The following is a 26381-nucleotide window of genomic DNA, read 5'->3' as shown; positions in this document are numbered from 1 at the left end:
GTCAGTTCATTTGGGGAGAGGCAGTGCATCTTGGCAGCGAACCCAAAAACAAACCCTGAGTACAGATTGTGGTTAGGGAGAGAGTTCAAGCACAACCCTGGGTTTGGATAACACACTGAGCCAAACCTGCCACACCACACAGAGCTAAAGGGGCCCGGGAGGAGGAAAGTGGGCACATTCTTCCTCCTGGAGCCAGTAGTATGGCTTAGCATTACGTGTGAATATGGTCATCCTGTACCTTCAATAAAACAAAAGCCTTCTAGATAAAGTTACACAGGCGATTTAGATAATTTAGTTTTCATTTAAAAAGAGAAGGTTTAAACCCTTATAGAGAAAAGAAGAAGAAGAGGGGTATATAGAGCAGTGTATCCTGCTCACCCAAAAACCAGAAGATGGTTAAAGTGAGATCAGGCGTGTGCGCGCACACACAAACAGACCCATTAGCTTCTTCAAAAACTCAGCTTCAAATTTCACCCCTTGGTTTTCAAAGGATCATTTGGTTCAGAACACACCTGATGAGAGCAGAGTGTCACAGCTAGTTTTGAGGAATGTATTGCAGCATTTTATTTTAATTTAACAAAATCGGTATACTGCTTAACTGTGAATAAAACCTCCAAGTGGTTTATAAAGGTGGTTCTTCCTACTTACACAACTAAAAACTTGCAAGAATGGCCTGGTTTTCACAAAAACACTAAGCCACTAAATCATACTGTGGCTTAGCATTATATGCAAGCCGAGCACAGCAGCTTAACTAAAGTTTGCTTATTGCCAACAAACCATTTTCTGGAGCCACAGTTTGCTGTTTTACAAGCCAAGTTAACACAGCATTCTTCCTTAACCACTGTTAATTGCTGTCAGGGAACTGCCATTGGCTCAGAGGCAAGAAATAGAAGGGCAGTTGTGTTACAGGGAGCCTCTGAAAATCTTGTGAAGCAGTTCTTCTTCCAGTGAGGAGGAAAGCCCCCCCTCAGGTGGGGAAGAGGTACAAGGACCAGAGGATGCTGGTGGGAGCCTTAACACCACTCCTGGGCAAGCCGGACAGGAGGGAAACACGCCCTTGCCATCGCCCATCCTACGCAGTAGTCTAAGTCGCAAAGAGGGAAGGAGAAGGCTGGCGGTAATGAAACTCTTATGTTGGGGGAGGTCCAAAAGATGACCACTCCCGGATTCTGCTAGCGATTGAGCCAGACATGAGCTTTGGGGCTTTTCACTGTAAGTAGTTTGCACCAAAATAAAGCCTGTAAAAGACAGGTTGGAGTCCTGCCTGATTACTCTCGAGCAACTGCAACAGCCATCTGACAGTTGCCTACCCCAGCCCAAATGTTCATCAAGCCATAACGGCATCTGGCAAGAGCAGCTATAAAGCAAATGGAGGGAAAAGTCATTGTTTGACTCATGGTTAACTTGTGGTTTGTTAAACTATGGCCTGAACAAACCATGGTTTTGCATTATATAAGTGCAGGCCTTCTCAACAGATGGGCTACATTCTTGTTTCCAGATCATCCTAATAACCTCCATTTTCTCTCTTCACCCAGAAGCTTATTAAGTGGCAATACAAAAAAAGAATGTAATAAGTTTAATGGATATGTTCAGGCATTCAGTATGTTTATGTTAGTATTCTTATTTCAATCTTATTTATTAAATTTGTATACCACCCTTTGTCACAAGATCTCAGGGTGGTTCACAGAATAAAATATAAGATGTTGAGTTTAATTGAGACACTAAAGCCATTTGTGCAATTTCAAACACAAGTAACTGCAGCCTTTGCCACATAACATGCCACCAGTATTCACCAAAGTGCCACAGGGATTAAAAATGCACAATAAATCACTTCCTTCAGTCGGATGCTAAAGGAGAAAAGCATACAAACACACTATACACATGGAGATGCTTGAGACTTCAGGGATTAATTACTATTTTTATCTCTCTTTGCTTGCCAAGAATTTTCTATCAATAGCCTAGACTGGCTTCTTTTGCACTGGATATGGGGTAAAGAAAGATCAGTTAGGATGCGCTGCTACTGGCTTTGCTATCCCACGGGGGGGGGGGGGACACGCTGGTTGTGAACACTGCTTGGGAACTCTCAGCACCCTAACAAATAGTTTAAAAAGTACTTTAAAAACTGTTACTGAGAATCAAGCAGGACATCCCCTTTCATTATGAAAAGCTTGACACAAATAGCACAGCCTTCCATTTCTGCCACGGCTACAGTTTGCATAATTTAAGATGCTCACAATACTGTTTGTACTGTTTCCATATATATATATATATATATATATATATATATATATATATATATACACACACACACACACACTAAACTGAAGTTAATCAAAAACGGAAGCAAAAGCTTCCAATCTCTTCTCCTAATGGACACCAAGAGGAAGTGAAGGAGGAGAGGGGATGGGGGAGCATGCAAGCCCAAAGCTCAGGGCTGCTTGTTCCCTTCACAATAAACCATGGTCTACCATGAAGTCCAAACACAGACTTCAGTGTCCTGATTGTTCTTACTTCCAACAATTTCTTCAACTGGGTAATAGCAACTACCTGAGAAAGCACTGAAGGTAACAGACATGTCCATCGGATACAAAGTTTTCACTGAAATCAGCGAGGGTCTAATGTCCTCACTAGGCAAAACTTTGTAAAATCTGATTTAATTGAAATACTTACCAATAGCTAATGGTTCCTGGAGGAACACAGCAGCAATAAAGAAAGAAAGGAAAACCTTATCAATGACAAAAAAAGTCAGAATGTAATACATACATATGTGATGGAAATTTCCGTTAGATAAATGCGAAGGTCAGGTTCTGATGCAACTTTTTGCTTCAGGCCTAGTGCAGAAATAGTGCTAGCTCCTGCAGACTTACTTGGGTTTGTGAGTTAGAAATCATGCTCAGGAACATGCAATTCCTCCCCTTGTCCAGTTTAACCATAGTTTAATCTTATACCTGCACCAATGCTAAAAATGGTCAATAGCATCCAGACTCACTTCTTAACAAAAATGTGAAACTACTGTTTAGTGGGTGTGCAAATTCTGGTTTAGAAGGGAACGTGCTGAATTTTGACTATGACTATTCATAAAATATATGAAGGCAGCTTACAACATAAAATACAAAAAATAATAATCAATGAACATATTAAAAACATATTGTGAAAACCTGTTGAAAAGGATCTGCCACACTACAGGATTGGTTCCTAATGAAGGCCAACTAAACTTCAAGGTCATGGAGAACCCCCAGAAGATCTCCGTGACTGAGGTGGAGTACAAGAGATGAAGTGGTACTTCACGCCTAAGTTGTTCAGGGCTTTGTGAATTCACAAAGGAGCCTTGGAATTGGTCCGAGAGCAAATTGGCAAACAGTGCAGTTCTCTCAGCAGTAGAGTAACATGTTGTCTGTAATTTGCTCCCGTGAGGAGCCTGGCCAATGCATTCTGCACTGGTTGCAGTCTATGGACCAGATACAAGGGAAATCCCACAAAAAGTGTGTTACAGTAATCCAGCCTCTCCTGATTCAGATGAAATGGATAAGTAGAGTTGGGTATCATCAGCATACTGCTGATACTTGTCTCCAAACTCCTCATGACTGCTCCCAAAGACTTCATACAGATGTTGAATAGCATTGGGGACAAAATAGTGCCCTGCGACACCTCAGAACGCAAACATCAAGGCAGTGGCGTAGCGTGGGTTGTCAGCACCCGGGGCAAGGCAAGTAATTTGCACCCCCTAACCCGTGGATTTGCGCCCCCTAACCCTAACCCTCAGATGTTGCGCCCGGTGCAGCTGGCCCCCCCTGCACCCCCCACACTACGCCACTGCATCAAGGGGCTGAAGAGCAGTATCCCAATGCTACACTTTGTTAATGACCCTTCAGCTAGCAATGGAACCAAGGTAGCACCGTGAGACCAATATCCATCCCACAGAGTCAGTCCAAAAGGATACCGTTTTCAACCATGGTATCAAAGACAGTTGAGAGAATGAGCAGGAGTAGGATTGCACTCCCACTGTCCTTCTCTCTATAAAGGTCACCCATCAGAGTGACCGAAGCAGATTTGATCCCAAACCCAGGCCTGAACCCAGACTGGCATGGATCCAGATAGGCAGTCTCATGCAGGTATGTCTGCAGTTGTTCTGCCACAACTCTTTCAATCCCTTCCTCAGGAAGGATGTATTTGCAACTGGGTGATAGTTGTTACAATCCACTTGTTCCAAGGTTGGCCTTTTCAATAGTTGCTAAGCTGGTGCCAAATGTATTGCTCTGCTTTCTTTTGGACATTAGCAAGGCTAGGGGGCGTCTTGTTGTCTGGGCAGCCCCAGACCTCCATACACACTGTCAAGGCTTGTGGCCCAAAGGGGTCACTTTGGTGCTGCTAATACAGCAAAAATAATGTGAGACACACCCGTTACAAGTTATGGGTCTTTGCAGTCACAGCAGCCGCTGTGATTCTCCAGAGTTTTGACCTCCCACCCCGGAGGTGTGATCCATAGTCTCTTGAGACAGATGCCAACAACAACTATAGGGTAGGTTAAACAAGAACTTTAATTAACCTTACTTTTAAAGTCGAATCAAAACACAATATTTCATAGCTGATCACATAGGTGAGACAGATGATAATGCATTTCTTTCCCGCTCCTTCTTGGCAATTATTTGTAAATCAATCCAATATTCTTTAATTACCCAAAGGTCCATATTGGTATCTAAAATAGATATGTTATCTACTTTAATGTGAGGTATCTAAAAGCCAGTCTAACCATAAAGCCACAGCTGTCATGCAAGGGGGGGAGAATAGTTCCCAAACAAAAAACAGATGGTCCATCAGCATGCTGCCTAGAAACAAGAAGAGCAGAAACAGCGTATCAGGGCAATGCTGATGTCTCTAAAGAAAGAACCTTGAGGAAGAAAAAGGGGGCAAAAAGGGGGGGGAGATGGGGTTACCTGAGAAAAAGCCATCTACACAAGGTAAGATGCACACTCATCCATTTGAACTGCACAGTCAACAGAGTGCCAACTTGCACTCTCTATCTGGTGAGTAAAGGAAGAACAGCTGGATCATGCACTACCAGGATGGCATGGAAGCCCCTCCCCCCCTGCCTGGTCCCACACCAAATGGCTCCTCTTAAAGATAATCAGGTCTCGCATTACTCGAGCCTATTAGGAAACAGCTCCCTAACTAATGAACAAATCGGCCTAACAGTGCTTTTCCACCAGTTTCCTCCCATTCCACCCAGAAAACAGCCCCTTTGCAGTATTTTTCTTTTCTTTTTTTGGCCCTTGCTTAAATCGAAGACATTTATGCGTTTCATGTGTTTTATTTCTTTTCAGTTACTATTGATTTTAATCATCTTTTGAATATCTATTGATAATTTTAATGTTTCACTTTGTATTTTGTGTAAACCTCTTTAAGGTTCCCTTATAACCAAGCACTACATAGATTATTTTTAAGTAAGTTGTAACAAACAACAGTAAAACTGACAGTTAAGAATCAAGCATCTCCACTGATAGCAGTTGTTTTTTGTACCAACTTTGATCGCTAAAGGGAAAGAGGAAACGGAACTGTCAGAGCCCGCAGCAAGTTTTAGCTAACGCAACAAAGAAAAAACATACGCTAGTGAAAGTTGGTAAAGTACTGTATTTATTTACCAGAGGGGCTGCTCTATTTGTTTGCTTCAGCAAACAAAATATTTGCCTACTGAAATTGACCCTAAGCCATGAATGCTTACACCAGGGGGGGAAATTGTTAGTTTTAAGGTACCACAAAACTCTGTTGAAAGTTATTCAGAAATAAAAGAGAACCAAGGTCACTTGAAAATGTATTTAGCATTATACCTTTATTTCTTAAGAAATGTTATCCCACTTAACGTCATTACTACATGCAGTAGAACAGTCTGACTGCACAGGGCTGGCCTAAAACATTTGGTTGCCTGAGGCAAAGAACAAGAAGCTGCCCCTTCCATTCCATGGACAGAAGCTGACTGGGCTGGCAGCTGAATCTTGATTCAACACTGGCAATGGGACAGCATCCTTCAGTGCACCCAAGGGAAGCAGGCTAGCTTAGAGAGTGCATGACAAGCTCGTGGCACACATAGTTCTGATCTTTAACAGAAGCGAATAGCCAAGGAGTTCAGGTGATCGGCCCTGTGTTTCTGTGCACACTGGTAATTGCCTCACTATGACTAATGGTAAGGCTGGCCCTTAGGCTAGCATGTTTCATTTTATACCAGCAAAGGTACGAAGCAGCTACAAAATGCAGCACTTGACCGCTTTACATTCACTATTTCGTTACGTGCGTTGGTGCAGAATATGTAAAGCACAACACAGAGTAAAAGAGTTCTGAATGGAGCAGGGCCAAAATGCAAATAAGGCCTACTTCATCTTGTGGTTGCCGCTGAGCTAAAGGCAAATGCTAAGCAGGAAAACAGCATCAGGTACCCGATGCAAATGCAATCTTCAATAACAATAGTTTGAGACCAAATTTATTGGCCGGGGGCGGGGGGGGGGAGGAAGCAGACGTGTACTATATAAGGATCAATTAATTTTCTCATACAAGTGCTTAAGGAGTGTCAACACAACTACTTTAAAAATGTTGAAGAACTGGCTCCTGTGGGAAATCAGAATTTTAATCCATTTCAGGTCAAAAAAAGAAATAGATAACTTTAAATTATTTTGTGGTATTTTAACCTGCTCAACTCCTCAGCCATTTGAGTGTTTTCCCACTTAATTTACAATGTGACCGTTTCTTATTTGCTTATTTAACTAATTTATGCATCTGATTTCATAACTCAAAGAAGCATGAGAAAAAAATTAACAGATAAAAGTTTAACACTGCTTTTGCAATATTATAGCTGTCCTTATACAGTTTCTGCATTTTTGGAATATAGATGGCCCAAAGGATGACCTCTGATGTTTGGTAGATTTTTTTTTTTAACGCTGTGGTCACTGAAGATTCTATTGGACTTCTTTGTATAGCTATACCCCTGTATTGAGAGGAATTAACTCTTATTAAAGAATGTATTAAAGTATGTATACATTAAACTGACTTTAGCATCAAATGCATCTGACTGGGTTTTCAAGAGGTCTATCTTACCAACACCTCATTAATAATGTGCTTTCCCCAAGCACAGAAGAATTAGCCATGAGAAAAAGTAACATCAGTTGTTATCCCAATCAGCTGAAAAGTATACTTGGAAATAACTTGGTTCAGAACCCATTAAATGCATTTCAGAATACTTTCTAGTGCTTGGAAGCTCACTACAGAGAAGCAAAGGGCAGACCTCTGAGGAAAACACCCAGAGTCTGGCTTTCACCAAAGGCCCATTTTGAACAATACATTTTGTACCTTGTTGACACACAAACTTACTGCAGCTTGTTATGAAGGACAAGCACACGTAATCCTCAGTGATAAAATCTTATGCTTGGCATCCAAGGGGTTTCAGAATCACTCCTTAACATTACCAACTAAAAGATCTTAAATAGAAGTCAGAGGAAACCTCTGTCAGAGATCCTATGCATGAAACTATTCTGTTCAAAACAGAGTGACAACTAAGACATTCCAGCTCCTAACTGCAAATGTTTTGAAGAGAAAAAGCTACAAATCACATAACTGTCCCATTCATAACAGACCCGATATGCCTGCATTTTGTTCCCTGGTACCTGGTTGCAAAAAGCAGCGAACATATTTCACTGAAACTGAAGCATTGTGTTGGTGAAGCATATGGTACAGCAATTGCTCTAGGTGCAGTGACAATACGTTTTCTTGGCTTTTATTTCAGTGCCAGGTAGGCTATATGGGGGTGAGGCAGCAGAACAAACACAAAAAAAGCCTTGTAAGCCAATGTAGACTCAAAGTGCAGATTTTAAAAATTCATCTCAAAATATATATTGATATTTTCTCTCTCTCTCTCTCTCTCTCTCTCTCTGTGTGTGTGTGTATTCTGCATATATTTTCCTATTAAAGTGTAAGACAACCAGAAAATCTCCATGTCACAACTTTTTAGGGGGGAGAAGGGACATTAAGTGGGACACCTCTTAAAGTGTTCCACTTGATATTGTTGAATATTCTGTCTGCCTGGTGAAGTGACCAGTTTAACTAATGCAAGCAAGTGGAACATAGAATTAGCAACATAGAATTAGCTTTCAGGAGCTAGCAATCCGACCATGAAATAACCAGAGACCTTTGGAGTCTTTCCCTAAGACCTCTGGGTAGTATTAATTCTAACAACAACAACAACACTGCCCAAAAATACCCACACACCTTGCTAGTTCACCTGCTTCCAAGCAGCTAAAAGCATCTTGCAGCCAATCAGAAGCTTAGGTTTCCGAATGTTTTGGAAGTCAAACAGACTTCCGGAATGGATTCCGTTTGACTTCCAAGGTACGACTTGGTCATGAAGTCTCAAAACCACCTCTCATCACATACAATGAAACAATCAGCTTCTGGAACACACATCCCATGCCAGTCTCCATCAGTGCCTACAGATACAGGCTTTCTGGCCAATAACTAACATACATATTTCAATCAACCACAAGTATCTGAAATGCAGGAACAGAGCACCTGCTTTATCTAGTCATTCCCTACAGTAACTATTTATAAACATAGGTGGAACCGGCACAGCAGTATTATTGGAAAAGCACCAATGCAAATACGTACAGAGGCCAGTAGTATAAAAAACTGATGCACTCCTTGCGAAACAAAGTTAAAGACTTACAGGTTAAGGATGTGCTTTACTGACTGCTTTCCACCTTCTGTTTATGCTCTACGGATCAGTAAACCCCACTGGACTTTGAACACATGAACTTCAGTGGTGAGAGAGAGAGAGAGAGAGAGAGAGAGAGAGAGAGAGAGAGAGAGAGAGAGAGAGTGTGAGTCAGTCAGCACTTGTCCCTTGAGTTGTGTCAGGGCTCACTTTTTCTTCCAGTGCTGCATTTTGCATGAGAAATATTTTGTGCTGCAAAACTTTTGCCTAAAAGAAATCTTAGTCAAATGTAATTTGAGTGGTATAAACTATTTGTTACTCCCTTGTCAACGTGCGGAGGCATGAAATGAAAAGGGTAGGGCACTTGTAGGATTAGAAGAGGGCTTCTGCAGGAAAAAGATTTTGAAAACAATGCCCCTCAATCAAAAAAATGACAGGCCAGAACGCTGCATATGTGCAATTTTTCCATACCATTCGGGTATATATGTTTTAACAACAAGATGATTCCCCCCCCGCCCCCCAGAGTACACAATAAGAAAATGTATAAGTACAAGACCTACAAAAATGAACAAAATAATGAAGAGCAAAACTGTTAAGGAACAGCTATATAAATGCAGTATAATAATTTTATTTTTTAAATTATGTCTGCATTTTTCCCTGTAAGGTTTTGTATAGATAAGATTGAGAGCGCTTTAAATAGGCAGGGATTGCACAGGGACAAACCTCACCATTCTGAATCATGCCAAGCCAGCCTTCTAAAGCAGTAATTTTAATTAGGAAGGATTTTACTTATGAAGCTTGGAAAATAGAACATGAATGGAGATCATCTCCAGGTTTTTAAAGTGTAGAATAAGAAACTCAGCAAGGTTACACAGCTTCCTCCATAAACAGAAGCAAACTGAGGTTAGCATTATTTACGCTTCAGCTTTATTGTAGTCTCTGTAGGTGTAAACACAAGGAACTTCCACGTACTGTAGTCAACTACCGTATTTTTCGCACCATAGGACGCACTTTTTCCCCTCCAAAAATGAAGGGGAAATGTGTGTGCGTCCTATGGTGCGAATGCAGGCTTTCGCTGAAGCCTGGAGAGTGAGAGGGGTCGGTGCGCACCGACCCCTCACGCTCTCCAGGCTTCGCGGACCTCTTCGCAAGGAGCGGGAGCACTCCGGCTCCTTGCGGAGAGTTGCCAGCATGCCGAAGCCTGCGCGCGCTGAGCTCAGCGCGCCCAGGCTTCGCGGACCTCTCCGCAAGGAGCCGGAGCGCTCCGGCTCCTTGCGGGGAGTTGCCAGCATGCCGAAGCCTGCGCGCGCTGAGCTCAGCGCGCCCAGGCTTCGCGGACCTCTCCACAAGCAGCGGGAGTGCTCCCATGGCTTGCAGAGAGCTGCCTGTTTGCGGGCTGGGGTCGGGGGAAGCTCGAGCTTCCCCCGCCCCAGCCCCGCGCCTGGGGGGGGGAAAATAATTTTTTCCCCTTTATTTCCCCCCAAAAAAATGGGTGCGCCCTATGGTCCGGTGCGCCCTATGGTGCGAAAAATACGGTATTCTGCTTTGCTATTCCGTCTTATGCCAGAAAAGTGGTGACTTTTTTTAGATTGCATCTGACCATCTGTGCCAATTGCCATGCTTTCAAATGCATTTGGGATGTTTTCTAGGGCAATCCGAATAAGCGATTCACTCCTAGCTTCGATAAGATGTAAACAGCAGTCCAGCACCATTGTTTCATGGCTGGGATTCTATGCCATCTGGAGATACAGTCCCTGTATGGCATGTCCAAAGTCCATTTTGGAGGCATAATCTGGCCTGCCGGTCGGTTTAATCCGGCCCCTGTCGCAGTGTTTCTCCTAGGGTAAAATCCTTAAAAAACCCTCAACAACTTCAATCCTAAAAAAAGGTCTGCCCCTTGGTCAGCCCTCACGGCCCTTCACTTCATCAAATCTGGCCCTCTTTGAAAAAAATTTGGACACCACTGCTGTATGTGATACCAATCTGTTTGACAGCTTTCATTCTTCCTGCCATGACAGACAGAAATATATGTCGATAGCTTGCATGCACCACTTCCAGTGCTTCAGCTTCCTCCCTTACTTTCCTAGTTGCACAAATTAAAACTTTCAGTTTTCTTTTGATTTGGTCTATGGACATAAGTATTCTGGAAAATGACAATGCACCCTTCTACTGTTGACTGGAACTGGACTCAGACGTTTCACGGCATTCTCTTGAAATAAGACAGTTCTGTTATACAGCTCCCTTAGTTTCGCTATGATTCAAAAGAAAAGGCTAATGATATTCGTAATCAGAACTTTTAATAATCTAGCTGGTATTGTGGTTGTCATGAAATAGATGGCACAGAAGCCCTAACACAACCAAAGCAAATAGCAGAGGAAGGAAATGCTTTGTGGCACTGGAGGGAAGGGTGGGCTAGAGGTTGCAAAGAAGTTATGTCTGCTCTTGTTCACAGCAGGAAAAATATTTAACTCTCCCCCGAAATGAAACATCCTAAAGGAAGAAATTTATTCTCCTTTTCATTTTAGTCATTAGCAGAAGCAATTACTTCAATACTTCTGTGGTACTGCCCTTCAGCAGATTTTAATAAGCAGTTCTTCTCTTAATGCTGACAAACCCTTGTATCAGAGCACACATCTTAATCCTTTACTCTCTTGCACATGACACATTCTTATTCTGTTGTGTTTGGCTTAAAAAAAAAGTTTTCTTATAATGGATCATTTTACACATTATCCAGGCATAAATGGAACTAATCAGAAACCACATTGACAATGTCATAGAGCCAAATCCTTATTATTTCATTTTTTTACTCATTTCCCATGAGGCATTCAGCAGCAATTTGCAGGGCAGTATAACATATTCAAAACAGATTGAACTAGAAATAGCACATACATAAAATCAATTCAAATCCAAGAGAGATGCCAACTTGGGTGTTTTTTAAGCTTTCTTGAAAGAGGAATGTATTTAGCAGGCACCAAAGAGACATATCACCTGTCTGATATACAATGGGAAGGTAGGTGTGCCCACACTAAAAGCCTGATTCAGACATTGTGCAGAATGGACCTCTTGATAAGGATGATATCTGAAGGATGCCCTCTCCTGCAGAACACAGTGATAGGTTGAGTATGTAGGGGATGAAATAATCTTTTAGATATTCTGGTACCAGGCTGCATAGGGCTTTGTACACCAATGTTGCCACCTTGAATAGTCTGGTAGCTAAACGACAGCCAGTGCAATTCTTTCAGCAGTAGCGTAATATGATGGTGATATTCCACTCCAGTGAGCAGTCGAGCCATCACATTTTGCAATAACTGCAGCTTCTGGGTCAGCCTCAAGGGCAGTCCTCGAATTGTCTTGCAAACAAATAACAGCAGGATCCCACAGGATCTAGAATTCCACTGCCTAGATCAGAAGTAAGCAGACCCCAAAGAATACAAACAAACAAACAAAACAAAATTCCACTGAGGATGCAAAGAAAGCAGAAAAGTGGGTGTTCTTCACCATCTACACTGTTATGCAGTAGGCACGGCCCTGTGTTCTCACTCATGTTCAGTCAGTTTTGCAGCACATCTTCTACATCCTGCACTCTACTTATCATCCAGTTTGTTTCATGACCATTAGGTCTCTGGTAACCCAAGATGCAGAATGTTTTCCACAATCCTTATCCTCTGCCACATTCCATGCATAAACATACAGCCAGGAAGTGCCCACAGTGACTTCCTCATAATATAGCTGCAAGGGTGCTTAGAAGGCTTGCAAGTTCAATCTGCAGACCAACCACCCCATCGCGGGGGGCCCCAGATGTTGTTGGACTATGTATCTCCCACCATCCTTAACCACTGGACCATGCTGGATGGAGCCAACAAGAGCTTCAGTCCAACAACACCTGGAGAGCACTGGGGTTATATCCGGGAGTCCACAAAGGCAAAAGCATGCAAAGTCAGAATGAACCCAGGAACCGTCCCGGCCATTTGAGATCTCACAATGTCTTGGACAGCCCCACAAGGGCTTTGTACTACCACTTGAGAGCCCCGTAGGCAAAGCGCATGGCTTAAAAAGCTGTTTCTGTGAATGAAAACCCTTCAGATGGCCCCGCAATATCTTGCGAGAGCCTCCAGAGCCCGATAAGCTAAGGTCTCCCTCCTCTTTACTATGTATTTATTTGTGATTCATCTAAAACTGTGATTATGTAAGAAAAAGAAGCGTAAGATGTGGACCTACTGTACTGTGAAGAACCAGTTAAAGAGGTTGTAACCGGAAAGTATGCACGTGATGTTCTGCCTTATCCACATGGAGGAATTCAAACAGTTTGAAATATAGCACTATAACACACTATTTATGATATTTACTTCAGTTCCCGATGAAGGTAGATACCAGAATGGGAGAGGAGGATCTGTGTGCAGGATTCCCTTCGGCCAGGACATAGCAAAAATGTTGGGTTCTGAAATTAGAAAGTTCTCCTTCTTACTACAGAGTGACAGCAAGCAACACTGCTGATAGTAAGAGACCAAAGCCAACTCTCTCACCCTGTCTCCAACATCCATGGAGTTTTGCTACAACCCAGTAGGATAGATAGTCTGCCTTATTGCCCTTTTCCAGCATGGGGATCAGTACGTATGGAGAAAGTAGATATGAAAGAAGCAGAAACACAAAATGGGCATTGGCAGTCTATCAGCCACAGCAGCGGACAAAGAAAGATGGGTACATTAGTTCTTGGCTCCTAAACTACACCTATCCTTCTTTCCTACTAGTCTAAGAAGAGTGCACACCAGGACAGAAAGTTGTATGAGAACAGTTCTTTTAATTGATACTTCTTTACCGGTGTAAGAACAAAAGCCCAGAAGGATCAATATTAAAACACAAGAGTTTAACAACTCAGTGAAGGATAAAAGTGGTCCCTGCAAAAGCATCTTAAACCTAGAGAAATTGATGGAAACTTCAGAGAGACTGATGTTAACGACAGTTATAATCATAATAACTACTGTTTTGAGGACCCTATAAAACAACATGTGAATAAGGCCTTAAGAAAGTTCAGCTCCTACCCCTCCAAAGCCTATTTACACTGAACTATTCAAGACTTAATAGGTATCTGGGCTGCATATGGAAGAAAGAAGAGAACCACTCCCAAGCAAGTCCATTTCTAAGATGACAGGAGAGATGAAGCACTCAAATATGGTGCAATAGTTTCTATCTGACACAAGAGGAACCCAGGATCAAAGCTCCCACACCCCAGAGTATTTTCCAGTACATTTCCTGTCTTTTCCAGAAATACTGGTTTCAGCAGCAGTGCTTCAATTTAGGTTACAAACCAGGTTTACTTTAGCTTTTCTCAAACATACAAAGATGTGCTTAAGTAAATGGCACAAACGTTTACTAATTTAAGGAAAGCTTCTGACAAACCAGTGTGAGGTCTTACAGGTTTTAGGAGCCCACAGAAACCTAAGCATGCCCATATTAATATTTTCATTACATCATTTTTTACTAGAAACAGATTTTCTTGTGCAGAGACAATAATCTACTATTTGATGGTTTGGGAGTACAGTTTCCCAAAGCAACTCAATTAATTGTCTCCAACAGAAGCTTCCATAGAAGGAAAAAATAACTTTGAATACAGTATTGTAAAAATAGTGACTCAGAACTGCACAGCATATTGAGCATATGCTGAAAGCAGCGACAGGCAAAATATGAAGCACTTTGGACATAAATTAGGCTAAATGCTCTTTCATGAACTACAATTTTGTGGGAATTATTCTAATTTATGTCAAGTGAGATAAAAAATGTATTTAAAAGGAATTTAGCTTGGGTCTTCAACCATGTCTTAAGGAGTAACATTAAATAGGGAAAAAAACCTAATTTTAAAGAATTTATCAGGAATTCCAGATGTAAAAAATGAACAATGGTTTCATGGCCTTCATGTTTCCAGTCCCACTCCACCCTATACACAATGTTCTTTAAAACACAACATATTCACAAAATATAAATTCACTTATTAGGATTTATGTAACTGTGCCTTTAAACAGCCAGGCCAATTGCAAAAATAACATTCTTACATAGTTAAAAACTAAGGCCCTGTCTCTTTCCTTTCTACCACACATAGTCTTATCTATTTGAATTCCTAACACATCTGCTTATCTATTTAAATAATTTAATTTCAGCTCCACTCCTTTTCTTCATTGGTCTACCTTGAGTTCTCAGAACAATATCCTGGAACATTTCAACTTTAAAAGATTGCAGGATTTTTCTTGAACGTCTAACTGAGAATACATAGGCAAGTACACTGGTGTGAAAACTCGCAAGGAGGCGCACAAAACCTCTTCCTCACACAACTTATTTCCAAACTTAAGTCTTTGTATGCACATAGAAAGTTCTTATTTGTTGAAGGATATTTCTTGTTTTGCAAATGGAGGCCCATCTAGGTAATGGTCAGGCAGAGAGGACACAAGATAGCCACTCCAGCCACAGCCTTTCATTCAAACACTTTCATTCAAACACTTAATTTGCAAGATGGGTGAGGTGAAAAGCAAGCAGGCAGGGAATTCTGAGATAAACTAGCTGCTTATTGAAGGGCTTTCATTATCACAAGGTCTCCACTTCCCCTCTCCATTGGCATGACTTGACCCAAGGAGTAGAAAGGAAGCCTAAAATTTGAGTATAAAGGAAGTGGCACTCCTAGCTCCAACAAGGACCTTCATTCATAGCTCACAGGGAACAAACAGGCACACATAAAGACAGGTATATGCTTTCTCCCTGCATCTCCATTTCTTAAATTAGTGTGAGTCCTGCTGGCAAAATTGTTACACTCACTTCTGTAGGCTTTTGAGAGTAGGTAGGGATTCTTCCATTCTTTAGATCAAGGTATGTATGATAGCATTTGCTGCCATCTTAAATTGTGATTTTACTGTCTGAAACAGCATTTATGTATTCTATTATTTTCATTTCATACAATAAAAGGCAGGAATAGAGACAAACACATAGTGTCAACATCCGTTTGTGCTTGTGTATTCTATATACAACATTTCATTTGAAATCACAAGGCAGTGAACTGTTTTTAAAAAAACAATACCAAAAAAGCAGCCAATTGGCCAGGGCAGACATGACATTAACAAACTGGTATTAAATGGCCAGCAAAGGCTTGAAAAAATAAGAGAGTTTTTGGCAAGGACAGAAATGATTTCAGTGTTATTGCTTGCCTTAATACAAGGGTGGAGCAGGGTTGATTCCACAGAGAGGACACCAGAACTGAAAATGTGCTTTTTATGCTCTAGGGCAAGCTTATGAGGTTTTTGCATTTCCCCAAAGCTGCCACACTATTAGAACACTTCTCTAATTTAGACTCTAGGCCAACAAAGAAGGTACCGTAATACCTACACATACATGAACCCAACCACCTGTATAGCAACCACTGGGGAAGAATCTAACATCTCCATGACTTTTCCCACACTCATAGATAGGCACCTGTATTTCTTCTGATTGGGATGAAAGTAGTTGACTTCTAACTTCTCGAAATATCTGCACTGCCAAGTAACTCAAATCCCATTAGATAAAATGTAAAAAATATTTTAGGAGTGCTTCTGTCTCCACCTCCTGGGATTTTTAGTTTTTGAAATAAGCAGTTTTAGCAGACATGGATATTTTTTTAAGGGGGAAGAGAAGAACAGGAAATTTGGTGAAAGGAGAAAAGTGTTACCTTAACAGATCTTTTAACACATCATGGTCTGCCAAAGCCACTTAGAATGAGAGCCAGGATAGTCAATATGACAAAATCCATCTGGAGCTCTTTCTACAGTAGCACTCTCAATGTATGAAATCAAGACTATTTTAATAAAGGAAAAACATTAACTCATTTTGTTTTAAAATAACTTATTAAATTTATATCCTTCCTTTCCTCCAAGGAGCTCTAGGCAGCATATATATTGCCCCCTATTTTATTCAACAGCTCTGAAAGGTATATTAAGCTGAAAGATAGTGGACTAGGTCAGCATTATCCGGGGTCATTTTAAGCAAGTTTTAGGGCTGAGTGGGAATCTAGCCACTGTTGCCATGCTGCCCTTTATATGAACAAGGAGGAGGTGAAGAAGACATCACACTCTCCCCCAAGTCAACAAGAATAATTCCTCCCTTAGGGCAAGCATGTCTATTTTGCCTTTTTAAATTCAATTTAAAAAGGTGGGGGGGGGGGGACGCACCACACTTCCCGCAATGCTTTGGATCACTGCTATAATTTGAATACTATCTTGCTTGATTCCTCCAGGTCTTCCATCCATATCTTCTCATAAAACTCAAATAATTTGGAGACTTGAAATAGTCACATTTTAAAATAGTGCTGTAGTTATCCTCTTAAAGTCTCAGAACATGACAAGGCAGAAATAAAATAAAGTTACAAGAATAACTGTACGGATTCTATTTTAAAAAACCCTATATATCATGAAAATAATTGTAGATTAACTCTCATGAGTAGCTACTCATATAGTTTCAATTACATATAGGCTTAAATATTGGTTTTTAAATCATCTTCTTATACAGTAATTACAGAAAGTAAACCACAAATTAACTGCAGTCAAACTCAACATTAACTGCAGAAACAATTAATTCAGCACCAACCCCTATAAGCAACTTAAGTTAACTGTCTAATTAGCAAACCTTTTACTTAATGCTGCAATGCAAATCAAAGTCCAAGTCGCATAACGCCTTTTTAAAAAATAAGAAGAACACTTAATTTAAGACTCCAGCTTGCAAAAACAGTATGTACCAGAAGTATGTTCGCAGTACGCAAGGCAACTGCTGGGAGCCCCACCTAGTCAAGCTTGGGTGAGTTAAAAGCAGCCCTCCAACTCACTCACCACCAAGACAAATTTTATTACCATTACCATATGAATTACTACAAGCTCATATGTAAAAAACAAGCAGTACGATAAAATCCTGTGATTAAAATTACAACACTGCTTATTTACATTGTACTGCAAAGGTAATGTAGGGAATGACACAAAAATAAGAAAAACTCAAGTCTGAATAGTCAAGTGCCATTTCCATTTTAAAGAAAATGAAATTTCTAAAGCTGCAGTCCTCTGCTGAATAGCACATTACTGTTCGCTACCTTGTAGCACAAACCCAAAGCAATTATTAAAGCAAAAGATGCAGGGTAGAATCCAACGTACAATGTTGTGACATCTGCTTGCTCAGCAAGACTTCTCCCTCACAAAAATCTGGGGGGCACACAGAGCGGTATAGCCAAGTCGAGAGAAAGGTGAAGCTCTTCTGAACAGCAGAACTAATGTCACTCAAAAATATGTCAGTTTAAACCCAGAGTTAAGTGTATCTGACACTGGCCAAGCCCCCAAAAGCTGGTAAATCAGAAGCTAAAGGCAATGCTTTAACAGACTTGCTCCCTCATCATCAATGATGATGGGCAATGTCAAGAACTGTGCTTGCTTGCTTACAACTTAGTCTCCATGCACAAACCACTTCTTGGTCTTTCTGGCCGAAATCCAAAGGGGAAGGTACAAGTGCCTGAGACCAGCAAAGATGCTCCACATTGTCCTCGTCCTGTATCACCTTATGGAGCATCACAACTTGACAGTGTAAGGCCCAAGTGTAAGACCTTCACGTGTTTTCCCCACCACAGTGGAAGGAAACACTGAGCAGGGTGCACCTACTGCATTTATGCCTTCAGAAAGGCAGCATGAGGCCCCCAATCCATACTTTCTTGTCCTACCCCAACATAAACATAGGGTGGGAATGAGAGCCCTTACATTGCAGAAAGGCAGTGTAAGGCAATGATCCCTCCACTTCCTTCTCCCACCACCTGGAAAGCAAACCTGGAGACCTGAAACTTTGTGCTGCCCTTTCTGCCTTCATTCTGCTCTAAAGGTAAAGAGACCCCTGACCGTTAGGTCCAGTCGTGGCCGACTCTGGGGTTGTGGCGCTCATCTCGCTTTACTGGCTGAGGCCACCGGCATACAGCTTCTGAGTCATGTGGCCAGCATGACTAAGCCGCTTCTGGCAAACCAGAGCAGCGCACGGAAACGCCATTTACCTTCCCGCCGGAGTGGTACCTATTTATCTACTTGCACTTTGATGTGCTTTCAAACTGCTAGGTTGGCAGGAGCAGGGACTGAGCAACAGGAGCTCACCCCATCGTGGGGATTCGAAGCTGCCCACCTTCCGATCGGCAAGCCCTAGGATCTGTGGTTTAACCCACAATGAATGGCGTGGCATGCATCTCAGAGAGATACAGTGCCATAGTCACCATCCCTGCAGTTACAGTGGTACCTCGGTTACATACGCTTAAGGTTACATATGCTTCAGGTTTTAGACTCCGCTAACCCAGAAATAGTACCTCTGCTTAAGAGCTTTGCTTCAGGATGGGAACAGAAATCGTGCTTCAGCGGCATGGCAGCAGCTGGAGGCCCCATTTACTAAAGTGGTGCTTCAGGTTAAGAACAGTTTCAGCTTAAGAACGGACCTCTGGAACGAATTAAGTACTTAACCCAAGGTACCACTGTATGCTAAAAACCGGAAAAGAATCATGAACATGTCCAGCAGCTCCAGCAAGCCAGGAAGTCTCTCCCTTGTGTACTACAGTCTAACCACTGCACCACCTTGCCACACTCCACAAATAAAAGAATAGGCATTGCACATAGCATCCACTAGACGACTCTGTTTGCAAACACTGAAGTCTGGTGGGGGAGAAATCACTTCAGAATTAATCTCAGCATGCACTGCAACTTTGCCAGCAGTTGCTGCCATAGGTTTAATGGAGCAGGAAAAGCTTAATAACCTGACCAAACCAATGAAATAGTGTGCTTCCCTCAGTGCCCTGAATGTCAGCAGTTTTCACCAAAATTGGAAAGTAATGATATGCCTGTTTGAAAATTGGAGTAAACAGTAAGTTGTCAGTTTGCAGCACCTTTAAACTTGATGTACCTTTGGAAATTTTTATTGGAACTGTTTTAACCTTGGAACATTTGTACACTTCACCAGGTATTCCCTATATTTCAAGTTTCAAGTTATTAAATCAAGATGTCATTTTTATGAGCTATAGAATTTTGAGGCTTATGATGACAGAACCTTAACTAAAAGAGCACTCTTGTGCCCTCTGACTCACTGAAAGTACAAACTGTTTTTATCATATTGGTCCCAAAGAATAAGAGATATAAGGTGCTGATTTATTTTACACATTGATGAAAATTATTCAGAACAAGTGTAAAATGCATTATTCCCATTAGGATTCTTTCACATCTCCTTTACACAAGGGAACAAAAGTTTAATAAAGGTACTGTTTAATTAGAATAAAAAGTTAAAATCCTACTATTTTTTAGAATGACAAGAACTCAATTAAAACCTTTTGGGAAAACTTGCAGTTTTATCCTATTTTGAATACATTTTTTCTGTGACGTGGAGTGGGGTGGAGTGAAAACTTTTTCCAGCCCTTTACTTTTCTGTGGAAAATTTTCTGATTCTTATAACAATGAATAGATGCCAACTGCAAATAAATTTTAGGAAAGCTTAGCAGTTTCAAACTTTGTAGCCTTTGTTGATAAAATACAAGTAAAATAAGCATGCTAAATTAGATCATTCTTTGGGGCGTTAGAAAATTTTCCAATTCTATTTCTTCCAAAAGCCCTGCATAACTTCAATTATTTGCTCTCTTTAAGTTAGGCTTAAAGGCCTATTTCATTCTTACTCCCTTGCAGGGAATAGGCACTGCTATGCTATTGTACAAATATTAGTACTAGGGCACCAGTTTCATTAAAATGCTACTGTTTCCACAAAAAGGAAGTGCTTTTCAGAGTGCTCACATGGGTGCTGTAACATCTAAATCGCAAGATGTGAAGTTCCATTAAAAGCATGAGCATATGCTTGTGGTACTTGCACAATTATACTCATACAGTAATCACAATACCTGTGAATATGTAGGAAAGCACTACAACTTCCCTTGATACAAGATACTGCTGATTCTAAGTAGTCAGAAGTAGTGCCCCCTGCCCTTTCCATTCCCAGCTCAAATTTAAAAACAAACATCCTTACACTCATCCCTCAAAATGGGGAATCCTTCATGGCAAAGCTGCTCCACACACATTGAGGAAAATTATAGAACTTTTATTCAATGCAGAAAATAATAATCTGACAGAAACACTCTAATACGAGTTACACACTTATCACTTTATTATAGAAGGGTTTGTATAAAACTGCTCCTTCGAACATAGGCTTACAGTAAGATCCTAAACACGTTGCTTCAGAAGCCCCATTGAGTTCAATGAGGCTTCTACTTTGAATTCTATTCCTAAGTATCAGATTGGAGCCTTCATGTACCAACACAGTCGCAAGTGGAATTCTAAATTGCTTGTCTTCATACAGCCAGGCAGCCAACGTTAGAATCTATCTATTGAATAACTATGTCACATGTATGTGGTCAGCAGATGTTGAAAAGGCTTTTCATCCGATCTACTTTTGAACAATCCTATCCCACTTATCAAAAGCTTTAAAATAAGGATATCTCCTGTAACAAGATATCCTAAGAAGCAGTTATTTACACATCATTAAAGCAGTTCAATGCACCAGAAAACTACAAGAAAACAGTTATATTATAGCTAAGAAGCATAAAAGCTGCTGTCTGAAACTCTTACATTTTGATCGTTTATTTTATGCCTACAGGGAAAGGATATACTACATTAAAATAAGCAACCCTCGGTCTGCAGTCCTATACCTCTCACCTGAGAGTAAGTCCTATTGAATAAAATGGCACTTCTGCATATACATGTACAGAATTACATCCCAAAGTTTTATTAGAAGGAAAACCTTGAAATTCAAAGCACTACAATACGAAGCAGCTCAATGCACAGAGCAAGACTGCCTACCTATACAGATTGCCCAATTTTGGTGGGTTAAGTATTTATATTATATTATCAATTTTCTGGTTATATATTTTCTCTTTCTAAAAAAAGGAAAAGCATTCTGGACATTAGGATGTTGATCAGGGGTCTTTCCTAAAACATAGCTGCAACACTGACCCAGCCAGTTGCACCTACCATCATTTATCCTAGGAACCCCACAGTCTCATGAATTTTGCATCATCCTATTTGCTCACAAGATGAAACAAGCACCTTGCTGCTTCTCCTATGCAAACCTACACAAGACTGCTATCATACAGGCTTCTCACAGACTCCTCAACACACAATCATGGTTTTAGAGACCTCACACAGGTCAGCACCATTAAAAGCCAGAGACACAACCAAATAGAGATTCACTGGTTCAACATGTTACCCATCCCCAGGCTAGGTGAACTGTTATAAAGATAGGGCTGCAAGAAAATGTAGTATTTCTGCATGAATTCGGAACCAAAATTTGCCCTATTCTTATTAATGTCATATTAATTATAACAAGCTACCTTGTAGATTTTTAAAACCAATATTCTTTTTAAGCTGAATTCCTATTGAACTCAATTGGATTTCGTTCCAAGTACCGTATATATGCACATAAGATTTTGTTGTAAAATGGCACAATTAGTTTTTATCTTTCACTATCTTCAATTTTACCCTCTTTTCAACAGTTTACACTTCTATATAATTACACTACAGAATTAGATCTGTGTACAACTTTTGTCACTAGAACTGCTCTTACCCCATCTGGATGTTTTTGCCTATGAACAGAAACTTTGTTTCAAATCTGCCGCAACTCCAATAAAACCTTTTTTTTAAAAAAAATGTAAACACCCTCCAAATTCATTAACATAAAATTAGAAACAAACTGCTTCTATTCTTGCATCAGCATCTAAATAGAGACTTTGGTCAGATTTAAATACACTGCATGGATGTGCAAATACATTATCCAATTAAGTCCTAATTATATAAATGGTTGGCAGGAAAATTTATAGAACTACTAACAGCTATTGAAGTTGTGGGCCAAATAAATACTTGCGGTATTGTATAGTGCTGAAAGTTAGTTTTTCCAGTTCCTGTTTCAAGGGCATTTTAAAATCCAAACCAACAAAGCAGAAGAACACACTGATCAGAGAGCAAAAGAATTTCCCTAATCTGCTGAATTTAAGAGAAAACTTCTCAGTAGTTACTTCAAAGAAGCGGGAAGCAGCAAAAATCTGTGAGATACACCCCTGCCCACTTTGTAACGTTGTGTTATATGTGAAGCACAAAAAGGAGAACATCAGTCGATGAAACAGTGAAACGTTGCAGCATTCTTCAGATGAAGTTAGCAAGCAAAATCCATGCAAAGCACCTTGCCATTAGGTGAGAACACAAACAACCCCCCAGACATCTGCTGAGAAGTAAATTCCATGGACCTTGCTCCCTACTATGTATGCTTCGGATTACTGTCTTAAACTGCAATCCTAGGCACACCTACTTGGGGGGCGAGTCTCTCTCAACTCAGTGAGACTTCAAAGCAGACATGCATAGAGCTGTGCTGCTGTTAAGTCTGCAAACCTGGCCAATCTTAACAGGAAGCAAGCCCTACTGACTTCTGTGGGTTTTATTCCAAACCATATATGGAACCAGCAGCAGCCTTATCCCCCACAATAGAAACCTTGCTACTGTTTGTCAAGTGGACTTACAACTCCTCTGTATACATTTACATGATGAGGAGACGGAGGAGACCACCTTCCAGTATCTAAAGGGCTGTCACATGGAAGATGGGAGTAAGCTTGTTTTATTCTGCTTAGGAGGCTGGGAACTCCAACCAACGGATTCACTTTAGAAGAAAGGAGATTACGACTAAACATGAGGAAGACCTTTCTGACAGTAAGAGCTGTTCAACAGTGGGACAGACTCACTCAGGAGGTGGTGAACTCTCCTTCCTTGGAAGTTTCTAAGCAGAGGCTGGGTGACCAACTGCCATTGATGCTTCGGTTGAGATTCGGTGGTTGGACTAGATGATCCTTCTAACTCTACAATCCTATGACAGCTACATTTATATCCCACCTTTCCTCCCAAGAGCTCAATGGGGGTTTTCCCCCTCTCCATTTCCTCCTCACAACAACCCTGCGTGGTAGGTCAGGCGGTGAGTCACCCAGTGAGCTTCATGGCTGATAAAGGATTTCAACCTGGGTGTCCATGGTTCAGCACTTTATCCACTACAACACACATGTGCGTAGGGTGGCTCTACCACCAGAGGCGTTTAGAGAGAAGATGTACAGTCAAAACAGCAAGCACAAAGTCACAGGAAGCCCTAACTAATAGTCACCAAACTAGCAGTCCCCCACTCTCAAAAATAAAGCACATTTCGGCATGGGTGGGTGAGAAATGTCGCTCTAGAATCTTGGTTCCCAACATGGGGCACACAGGGTGGCAATTTGATTTTTAAGGGGGGGGCAATTTGAGAATGAGTTATTAACAGTGAATGGCCTTTTAGGCTTCCTCCACGTGAATAGGAGTTCACTTTTAGAATAATAAGAATTATATGGGGGGGCATCAGGATTTTAGAGATGCTTAGGTGGGGCGTGGCCAAAAAAAGATTGGGAACCACTGGTCTAGACTAAGCACTAGCTCAGTTGGTTAGAGCATGGTGCTGAGAAGTCAAGGTTGCAAACATGGGGGGGGGGGCAGCTGCTCCCCAAATCAAGAAAAAATCCTTAACTAACTGAGGTTCTGGCAGTGGTGTAGCGTGGGTTGTCAGCACCCGGGGCAAGGCAAGTAATTTGCGCCCCCTAACCCGTGGATTTGCGCCCCCTAACCTGTGGATTTGCGCCCCCTAACCTGTGGATTTGCGCCCCCTAACCCTAACCCCCAGATGTTGCGCCCGGCCCCCCCCTGCACCCCCCCACACTACGCCACTGGGTTCTGGCACTCCTAACAAAGGTCTGCCCCACCCCCAACAAAAATCCATGGTTGCAGGTTCGATCCCGGTACGGGGCAGCTGCATATTCCTGCACTGGACTAGTTGATCCTCAGGGTCCAGCCCAACTCTACGATCCTGTCAACTCTCATTTTGTAAGAATCGTAGGAGTCGGAAGGGCCCTCGGGGCTCATCCAGCCCAACCCCCTTTGCAGTGCAAACATCTATGTGCTCGAACCCACGACGCTGATCTCCTTTAGAGCCTCGCGCTCTACCGACCCCCTTTTCGCTCCTCTCTTTCACGCATCCACCCATCCACACGTGTGCCATTCCTCCGCCTTCTCTTTACCTCCGAACAGGTGAGGCGAGAGGTGGGCGGGCAGCGAGCCGATGACGAGCCGGGGCCCGCCGCTGCCGTGTCCTCCTCCTCCAGCACCGCCGCCGCCGCCTCCTCCTCCGGCCGCGGCCCGTTCCCTGCCCCCTTCCTCGGGGGTGCTGCTGACCGAGTCCTGCGAGCCGTAGAGGCCGCTGCTGTTGGGGATGTTGAAGGCAGAATGAGCCGCGCGAGCCCCGGACGCGCCCGGCCCGCCTAGAGACCTGCTCCGGGGCGCCGCCGACGCCACCGCTCCGCTGGCCGAGCCGCCGGGCCCCGCGTGGTGCTGCCCTCCCGGGGCCAGGTGCGTGTACCTCGCCGCGCCGCCTGCCGGCCGCCCGTTGGCGCCACCGACGCCGCCGCCGCCGCTACTGGAAGGCAAGTCCCCCCCGGAGTAAGCCCGGGTCCGGCCATTGGCGGCGGCCGGGCCGCTCTGCTTGGCGCCCATGGCCCGCCTTTCCTCGCCGTCGCCGTCTGGCTGCGGTTCCTCTCAGGCTCGGCTGCTGCCCTGCGCGGGGCGGGGTAGGCGAAAGCGCGCCGCCCTCGCTCCTTTCCCCGGACCCGGCGGCTGAGGGAGAAGAGCCGCCGCGGCTTTTCAGCGGGCGGGCCCGGCGCTGAGGCGGCGCTGCCTCCGCCGCGGCGAGTCCCTCAGAAGAACGACGGGCGAGGGAGAGGACGACGGGGAAGCCAGTACCGCTCTGCCGGGGAACGCAGCCGCTGCCCGAGCTCCCGCCATCGTCGCTGCCGCCCTGGTCGCCGTGTGAGGAAAGAGGCGGCGGCGGAGGCAGAAGCAGCGGCGGCCCGTCGCCCGCCTCAGAGGCCGCTCGCGCGCTCGCTCAAGTGTGAGGCGAGGGGGGCGGCACCTCTGCGCAGCCGCGCCTCCCGCGCTCGCTGGCCCGGCCGCCGCCGCCGCCGCCGCCGCGCCGCCATCATGGGAAGGGGGCGGGAGGGAGGCTCCAGGGCCGCCGCCTCCCGCTCCGCCTCCTGTCTCCGTTCAGCGCCGGGAGGTGACAGGCGCCGCCCGCTTCTGAGGGGCCGCCAGGGCGGCTGGGTCCGCTGGTTGGCCTGTCGGAGCTGAGGAGGACGTCCTCTTCCCGACGTGCCTTTTCCCGCCACAGACGTGTGCTCAAATTCATCATCATCACTATTATTATTATTATTATTATTATTATTATTATTATACCGCCCTACACCCGCTGGTTCACAGGATAAAATCTCGACACAAACACACAAAACACAAAATCGAAATAAAAACAAAAACCACTCAGTAACTCCCAATAAAAGGGGGGGGGGGAGAGAGAGAGAGATGCTTAGCATATCTACCTAGGAGCCAATTCCTAGGGGTCCTTTGCTCTCCGCTCCCAATTTGGGGGGGCTGCCCCACCAAGTTGATGGACATTGTCATTCAAATTGTGGGTGTGTTCCCTGTCATGTGATCAATTATGCAGGGCGGGGCTTACCTGCCCCCCCACCCAATATTTGGTTCAAGTTGGCACCCCTGGAATATACATTGGTACCTCAGGTTACAGACGC

At 43.1% G+C, this 26381-nt stretch overlaps 1 protein-coding gene across 3 annotated transcripts in view; it reads right to left on the bottom strand.

Annotated features, from left to right (window-relative positions):
* The window catches only part of ZNRF2 (zinc and ring finger 2), a 57435-nt gene extending 31696 nt beyond the window's left edge, over positions 1-25739 (bottom strand). Inside the window, exon 1 of one of the 3 annotated variants that reach the window (XM_081883068.1) lies at positions 24825-25739. In XM_081883068.1, the coding sequence (XP_081739194.1) occupies positions 24825-25296 (472 nt within the window). In that variant the 5' untranslated portion in view covers positions 25297-25739. The remainder of the gene's footprint in view (positions 1-24824) is intronic. The other 2 variants (XM_081883067.1, XM_081883066.1) reach the window with 2 other exon arrangements.
* Positions 25740-26381: the final 642 nt, after the last annotated feature.

Source organism: Podarcis melisellensis (genome assembly GCF_964234715.1).
Source record: "Podarcis melisellensis genome assembly, chromosome: 12".
NCBI lineage: Eukaryota > Metazoa > Chordata > Lepidosauria > Squamata > Lacertidae > Podarcis > Podarcis melisellensis.
Note: the sequence above shows the minus strand (reverse complement) of the source record. Positions and strands in the feature narration are given on the sequence as shown.